The 9061-nt window shown below is 44.5% G+C and overlaps 1 protein-coding gene across 1 annotated transcript; it reads right to left on the bottom strand.

Annotated features, from left to right (window-relative positions):
- Positions 1-5991: 5991 nt before the first annotated feature.
- Positions 5992-6981, bottom strand: LOC124683688 (abscisic acid receptor PYL9-like). Its single transcript, XM_047218155.1, has one exon. It carries the CDS (start codon positions 6979-6981, stop codon positions 6379-6381), a length of 603 nt encoding a protein of 200 aa, XP_047074111.1. The 3' UTR covers positions 5992-6378.
- Between the last annotated feature and the right edge of the window lie 2080 nt (positions 6982-9061).

A 9061-nucleotide genomic window follows, 5' to 3' on the forward strand; every position in this document is an offset into this window, starting at 1 on the left:
AGATCGGGCCTCTGAAAGCCCCAGGACCGGATGGCTTCCCAGCGCGTTTTATGCAACGCAATTGGGACATTCTCAGGCATGATGTGGTGGCAGCGGTACAGCGGTTCTTCTTGGATGGGGTTATGCCCGACGAGGTTAATGACACAGCCATCGTCCTTATTCCGAAGACAAATGATCCTGCATCTCTAAAGGACTTTCGGCCTATTAGTTTATGTAATGTTACTTATAAAGTGGTGTCTAAGTGCTTGGTGAACAGGTTACGGCCGCTTCTGCAGGACATTATCTCACCGACGCAGAGTGCGTTCATCCCTGGCAGAATGATAACTGATAATGCGTTGATGGCTTTCGAATGTATTCACTCAATTCAAACCGGCTCCACGGCGAGATCGAGGTATTGTGCGTACAAGCTGGATATGGCTAAGGCATATGACCGCGTGGATTGGAGATTCTTGGAGGGAGTTCTTGCGAAACTGGGCTTTCATAGTCAATGGATATGGTGGATTATGGCGTGTGTCACCACTGTTCGGTATTCAGTTCGCTTGAATGGTCATCTGTTGGACCCCTTCACTCCTACTCGTGGGCTACGCCAAGGTGATCCGTTGTCGCCTTATTTATTTCTCTTTGTGGCTGATGGTCTGTCTTGTTTAATTAAAAGAAAGGTTCAAGAAGGAACACTAAGAGAATTGCACATCTGTAGAAGAGCTCCGGGCATATCTCATCTGTTGTTTGCAGACGACTGCTTGATGTTTTTCCAAGGGTCGGTGGAGCAGGCCTCAGTGGTGAAAAGCATCCTGAATAGCTATGAGAAGAGTACAGGCCAGCTTGTTAGTCTTGGGAAATGCTCTATCATGTATGGCGATGGCTGCACAGATGACGTGCAACAAGATATAAAGAATATTCTCCAATATGAAACAGTCAGTTTTGAGGAAAAATATTTGGGCCTGCCCATTCCAGAGGGGTGCATGAGGAGTGGAAAGTTTAAGCCAACAAAGGAGAGGTTCAGGAAAAGAGCTACTGATTGGGCAGAGAAGTATATGTCCTCGGCTGCAAAAGAAACCTTAATTAAGTCGATCCTGCAATCGCTCCCTACATATGCTATGAGTGTCTTTAAATTTCCAGCGGGTATGCTAGAGGATTTGACTAAAGTGGTGCGTGATTTCTGGTGGGGGGATGAAGAGAATAAGAAGAAACTACACTGGATGTCATGGGATCGCCTGGCAAGACCGAAATACCAGGGTGGCGTAGGTTTCCGTGATTTGAATTTTTTTAATCAAGCACTTTTGGCAAGGCAGGCGTGGCGACTGCTTCAGTTTCCTGACAGCTTATGTGCTCAACTACTGAAGGCACGCTATTACCCATCAGCTAATCTTCTGGATACAGCATTTATACAGAATACCTCACCATCTTGGCAGGGGATTGTGTACGGCCTGGAATTGCTGAAAAAGGGGATCATATGGAGAATTGGCTCTGGGACTAGTGTTCGTCTCTTTAGAGATAATTGGTTACCGAGACTGGATGCACCTAAGGTGACAGCCGTTCGTGGTATGAGGCGCCGATGGGTCTCGGACTTAATAGATCCTATCACTAGGACTTGGGATGAAGAAATCGTCAGGCAGACGTGCCATCCCTTGGATGTGGAAACAATTCTTTCAATTAGAATACCCACTAGGGCTTCGGAGGATTTTGTCGCTTGGATGCCAGAGAAGAGCGGCCAGTTTACTGTTAGATCTGCTTACCAGCTGGGGCTGCAGCCGGCTCTCGTCTCGATGAGTCCAGGACAGTCCAGTTCAGAACCAGGAGGAGACAGGAAGATTTGGGATTTAGTCTGGAAGGCTGGCGTGCCCCCTAAAATGCGTATCTTTGCTTGGAAGGCAGCGACAAATACCCTTGCTGTACGTGAAGCTTTGCATCGACGCATGTCCAAGGTTGATCCGGTTTGTATCATATGTGGGCGGGGCATTGAGGACTCCCACCACGCTCTGGTCACATGCACTATTGCGCGCGTTCTCCGCGAGGAAATGCGCCGGTTTTGGCCTATGCCGAGTGAGGAGGTTTTTCTCCAATCTGGCAGGGAGTGGATACTTCGCCTCCTGGATCAGACCCCGGCAAGGAACAGGGACTATGTGATTTTTCTCCTCTGGAGAGTCTGGCATCATCGTAATAATCTAGTGCATGGAGACGGCAAAGCATCAGTGGCCGCCTCTGTCCCGTATCTCCGCAGCTATTTTGATTCCTTCAGAATGTATGCTCATACTCCGGTGAGTTCTTCTGACCTGAAGGGGAAGGCAAGTGCGGAGCTGCCCCAACCATGTTCTGAGGGGCGGGTCACTGCTTCCGAGTGGTCACCGCCAGAAGAAGGGCAGATCAAGGTGAATGTTGATGCGGGTTGGGCCCCTACTTCAAGGCGGACTGGGATTGGTATCATTGCAAGAGACTCCCATGGCCGAGTTCTTCGTAGTGAATGGAAACATATTGCTTCATGTGCTAGTGCGGAGGAGGCTGAGGTCCTAGCTTGTCTTGAGGGCCTGGGTCATCTAATCCAATATTTTGCAGGTCAAGGTATTTTGGAGACTGATTGCCTTCGAGCAGTCCAGGTTTTGAATGCAAAAGACAGAGATAGATCTGAATGTTGGAACCTATACATGCAGGCGCAGGACATTCTGCGCGTCTATGGTGGTATCACAGTAGTGAAAGTAGGTCGTTTAGGCAATGCTGCAGCTCATAGTCTTGCTTCTTTAGGGAAGGCTGGTGCGAGTGATTCGCTTTGTAATGCAGCACCGCCCTGTGTGGCGGAGATTGTTGCAAACGATGTAACCTAACTTTGTGGAAGCGACAGGTTCCAGACGCACTCTTTTCCTCCCAGGGTACCGAAGGGGGCTGGGAGGTTTTTAATGAGGCGGCCTGTCTGCTTAATATATACTATGATTCCTTCAAAAAAAAAAGTCATAATAAGTCAAATAATTGTAAAAGCTGACACAAGAAAAATGAATTATGTAAAAGAATGTTAATTAATTTTGAAATTTTCTTGTTATCTAGAATACTTATGATTTTTCATAAATTTCCCTAGTACTTTGTGTTTTTGAAACTATTTTTGAAGTTTCAGGTTTCCACTTTTTCTAAAAGACATTAGATATTTAAATTTATTTTTTAGAAAAGGAAGTGTACCCAAGTCATTGCATCTGTCAGTAGAAATCTAGTAATACTCTAAGAATCTTATTTTCACGATTTCCTATATCTCGATTAGATTGTCAAGTCCTCCATCCGTTTTGAATTACTCTCGTGGATTCGTCTACAAATGCATGTATCTGAACCGAAACGGACTTATGGCTCTCGGGTGCAACGCACCCCCATAGACCAAAAAAATTATAATAATTTAAAAAAGTCAAAAAAAAATTTGAATCTTCCTGGAAATAAAAGATGATCAAGTTTGTATTCGTTAAAAAAATGTTTGGACACGAAATGATTTCCATGGACTCCACGGCAAAAAAGACAAAATTAAGACAAAAATAAAGTGAATAGTACCTGGTCATGGGTCATTTCGACTTTGTTTTTTTTACCCAGGATACAGTAAAAGTAATTTCCTAGGAAAATAATTTGTTTCAGGTACAATACCTGATCATCTTTGATTTCCAAAAAAAATTAAATTTTTTAAAACTATTTTTAATTTTTTTTTAATTTTTCCAAGTATGGGGGTGTGTTGCACCCGAGAGCTCCTTTGTATTTCCCGTATCTGAACGCATTATAGTGCGTACAGTAGATGCATGCGAATCTAGAAACGTATTGGTCTACTAATTTAAAATGGAGGAGTGCGTAAAACTACCTTGGCATAGAAAGTTTACAGCCAAAGTTGTCAAACTTGAAAGTTAGCAACCAAATCTCGGCTTAATCAGTAGACGAGGCATTAGGTATTCAGGATGTACTACTGTTTTCTGTGTCATCTCCTTGAACACCACCTGAAGCAGTTGACAATATTATAACTACTAAACACGCACTAGCAATATAAGACTACCCACAATAGGAGTATTATAGATAGTATCATGCATTTCATGCATGCAAAATTTTGATGTGGCAGTGCAATTAAGGATGAGAGAGAGGGTACTAGTATCATAGGTAGATACTGTTCATAGCACATACTACTAGAAAAATTAATGTTAAGTAAATCTTGTACATATATTTGCATTGAGATTCTACAAAACAATTAATATATGGAGACTATGATACTAGTATATGATACCATGCATTGTGAAGATAATACAACCTCCGTCGCAAGGAATAAGGCGCACGCGTATTCTAAGGCGAACTTTGACCATGAAAATTAAGCAACAAAATCTTGATTATATTATATGTAATTAGTATCGTTGGATTCATATTGAAAAACACTTTCTAATGATGCTAATAGTCAAACGAAAATCACGTAAAACGAGGGCGCTTTATTCCTTGAATCGGAGGTAGTAACATATAGTGGTATCATACGCATGATACTTCTATATGATACTATGTATTGTGACTAGTCTAATACTTTCGAATACCTTCCGATTGTGGAAGTTTACTTTTTGGAAAATGAAGTGTTGAAAGGAAAAGGGTGTGAGACCCATGAAGCCACACAGTGACCCCACAGAGCAGCTTAGCCACCCAATAAGCAATTAGTCAGCTACCTAGATAGTATTTCCTGACCACCACCACGACTCGGACAGAGTTGTGCACACTCCTCTCCTGGAATCACTTTTGCTTTAAAGAGTGACTTGTCCTAATCCATGGCGCTTCCGGGTTCCTCTCGCTGCCTCTTTTATAAGTGGTGCTCTGCTTTGGTTTACCAGAGCTATGGTAGCCACTGCTTTTGCAACAACTGTTCTGATTGGTTCCATTAATTTGGTCAAAATTCGATCAGCTAGGATTGATTAGAGCCCACTCAGAATTATTCGGAATCGCCTAAAGATCTAAAAAGGGACATACGAGATGGATGAGATAGCTTTCCTATCTTCGATCTCATTAGAGCATCTCAACCGGCGGTCCTATATTGTAACCAGCACTGCAGGACATACTCTATAGAGGGCATCGGCACACGTTTCCTTCATATTAGGGCGACTGCCCATACCGGTAGTTCCAATAAAAATCGGCAAATAACGAAACCGCTAATTTTCATTGAAAATCAAGAACTTTTACAAGTATACCCATAATTTAAACTCCGATTCTTTCTCGACCGAATGAGGCCTATGCGGCGGGCATTCTCGATGACGTCTTTGATGGCGCAACCGGGCACTGGCTAGAATCGCATCCGACGGTGGATTCTCGTCGGTGAAGCGGTTCAACGCCGCCTCTCTCTCCTCACGAAATAGCGTGGACCAGTAGTTGCTATCCACGTCGTACATGGGGTGGAGCCACATCGCTTGCTTCTTCCTGCGCTGGAAGATCTCTTTCCCGAAGTCATCCCCGACAGGTACAGGCAGTGCAGACACCCACCCAACCTGATGGCGAAGCCCCTCAGAACCGTTGCTTTAGGTGGCGTAAGGATGTCGTACTTGGCGAGCTTGGTAGCCTTGTGGTAGTTCACCCAAGGCCTATCTGTGGCAACAATGGGAGAGAGAGAGAGAAGGAAAGGGAGGCGACGACGGTGTTGAATCGATGTTGTACGAGCGAAAGGGATAAATAGATGCTTATTTGAGGTAGGTCGACGGGTTGTGGCACCATTTAACACTGGCGTCTCGAAAGCCGATCCAGCAGGCGTCTCATAAGTCGATTCACCCGCCATTGTCGCGTACTTGACCCGCCGTTGGAGCGGCCACAACGCATGCCAAGCGGGCTAAAGCTAAACCATTCGACAATGCGCGAAGCGTGGCGCGCCTATCTTGAGCCTATACGGGGTTGCCGGCAGGTTATTGAACTGCTGGTGAACCCAGCATTTAGCCGGCAGCTCAATAAACTTAGTGGGATCCTTATTGAAGCCGCTGGTGGAGATGCTCTAATCGTATTTGATTGATGGGTGCAATGGTGAAAAGTAAGAAGAAATATCTCCATTTATATAAAAGCATAACCATATTATCATCGTGGAAAGCAACAACAACTTGACTAGTTTTCCGCTGTTCATCATCGCTGTCACCAGCCAGCAAGTCATCAGAAAGGCAGAAAGTGAGGATTACACAAACGGCAGGCAGGCAGAGAAAAGACCAAAATGATAGACAACAAAAGCAGGCCACACCAACGAAGGCTTTTCTACACCAACGGAAAAAAGGAAGAGAGAAAATGACAAACAGAAAAGGGAGAAAAAAGGGAAAGGGTGGGGAAAGAACAGAGCAGAACAGAGTAACAGCTAACAACCGCGGCGCCGTCCGGCCGCCGCCACCACACCACGAGAAGTTGCAGGGGAGTTCCCCTCGTTTCTTAGCTCCGCCGCCGCGATCCGCCAGTCGCCGGCGCCGCCGCGCCGGACTCCTCGGCGACGGATGCGAGCTTCTGGAGGTTGAGCTTGACGACGGTGTCGGTGAACATCCTGGTGTCGTCCTCGGTGTTCCCCTCGGGCACGTCGACGACGTAGGACTCGAGGACGACGCAGTATGGGCCGGGCTGGAACTCGGTGACGGAGGTGACGGAGCGGTAGTTGCGGAGGCGGTGCTCCCCGCCGAGGACGCTGAAGCTGAGGATGTGGCGGTCGTCGTCGAGGATCTCGAGCCGCTCCGTGCTGGTGGAGGCCGGGAGGCCGGACACGACGGTGACCTCGCGCACGCTGCCGACGCTGGCGCCGTCGCCCGCGGCGAGCGCGCAGGTGCGCACGAAGTGCTTGTACCGCTGCGGGTTGCCGAAGCTGCGCACGATGGGCCAGACGGCGCGCACCGGCGCCGCCACGCGCCGCGCCACCAGCGACGTGCAGGTGGCCCCCGGCGCGCGGCCCGGGAAGGTGTGGTGCGCGCGCACCGTGCCCTCCAGCGCCGCCCGCTCCGCCTCCGTCACCCCCTCCCGCAGCGCCCGCTCCATGTGCGGCTCCATCCCGCGCGCGCGCGCGCAACCCCTGTCCCTGTCTCCCGAGCTGTAGCTAGCGAGGTCCTGTCTGTGAGCGCGCGTGTTTCTTGATGGGTGTGAGATGGCTGATGGGGTCAGGGACAGGGAGGGATGGTTATATACTGGCAGTGGCAGGAGGATGCCCGCGGGGGAGAGACGGAGACGGAACAGGGAGCACGGAGAGGAGATGATCGATCGATGGATCGACATCCATGCACGGGGTCGGGGTATGGTGAGAGCTACAGTAGCTAGCGAGTGAGGCGCGGGTTACGAGGAAGCCGACAAGCAGCCACTTTTTCACTGGAGGATTGTACAGATGATGAAGTGGTGCCAGCGTGCGACCTGCGTGGGTTTGCGTTTCGGAAACAGCGTCAACACACTCATGTTTACAGGGTGGGTATGTCAGCTAGGCCAGGGAGCACGCTTTATTTACAAGGCTGCTCGCTTCACACTTCCTCAATGTTAAGGGCTCATTTGACTTATAAGATTTATATAGAAATTGTGTAGAATTTGGATCCTATAAAAAAAATCTATACAAGTTGTTTGATTTATAGGAACATATCCTACAAAAAATAATCGCATACAAATCTTGTACTTCGTAGTGTAAATTTCATAGGAAAAAAATCATACCTCATGAAAAAATTACTTTACTACAATCAAACACACATCATTTTCCTATAGGTTTTAAGTATGCATGACATCCCTAATCCAATACCTTTTCTATTCCTATGCTTTTTCTATCCTATGAATCAAATGAGCCCTAAAATTCAGTTCTACATTTAGCAAAACTTTATAAATACTGGCTATGTTTATAAAAAAAATATTAACATCTATAAACTCAGATAAATAAGGTATAGAATATATTCCAGCTGTATATAATTATATTGATTTGGTATTATATTTTTTTATAAATTTCAAGGTTTTCAATTTTGAATTATGTGCGCTATTTTCATATAGAGCTGGTACATGTGTATGCTAACACATTGTTTATGAGGGTGTGATTTTTTTACCATGGTTGTAACAAAAAAATGTAATAAATTTGAGCTATATGCAATGTTGATGCAAATACCATGGACTATGCTTTTATTTTCTGAAATAAACCCAATATTTTCATGCATTTCATATCACCTAATTTCATACATACCATATCACCACCTAGTCAAAATCGACAACATATTCAAACTCCCTTCGATCTAAATTAATTGACTCAACTTTATCTAGATACAAATGTACCTAGAAGCGTTTATTGACTAGATACATATGCATCTGCATAAAGTTGAATCAATTAATATGAACTGGTAGAAGCACATGTTTGTACATTTCCTAACTACTTTCATGTTGGTATGGAAAACCAAATATCTTGAAAATATGGCAGTAGACGATTGATCAATGGCATATCTTTGTAGACACCTTGTTATGATTGAGCATACATAAAAAGATGTCGTGAAGTTCAAATATGGTCTTGTATACAAATAATAATTTATTGATGCTAAACGTAAGTATATATAAATATCTGAGTCATTTCTGTGTGCTTGTGATGTGTGAAAAGGAGCAACGTCGTGATGTGTATGAAAACATGGCAAGTTTAGTGCTTACCTTTTTTTATGATTTTTCATATCTGAATATGTTGTGATGATGCGCAATTTTTTATTTTCATCAAATTTAAAAGCATATCAAAATATTGCGCAAAGTCTTTATGCTTTATTTGACACTCTTAAGTTGATATTAATAATTCTTCAGCTTGGATGGGCATGCTCTTGCGGGTTGTTTCACCTCTCTTGAGGTATAACTAACTTACTAAAGGATTAAACAAATGATGAATGTCTTAATACCATATAAATGTTATACATAAATTTAATGCATATTATACATCATACATTGTAAACTATATGCATATTCAAATTAAGTTAGAGACTCTACAATTTATCTGATAACTACCAAAGTTGAATCTAGAATTAATGTACAGTTTAAAAGTTATTTACAAGAACGCTCCAGGTTCTACATACTTCATCCGTTCTTGTATACATATAAGGCCACAAACTCATATCTCCGGTACCAAGAAAACAAA

Source organism: Lolium rigidum, chromosome 1, assembly GCF_022539505.1.
Source record: "Lolium rigidum isolate FL_2022 chromosome 1, APGP_CSIRO_Lrig_0.1, whole genome shotgun sequence".
NCBI classification, from domain to species: Eukaryota; Viridiplantae; Streptophyta; class Magnoliopsida; order Poales; family Poaceae; genus Lolium; species Lolium rigidum.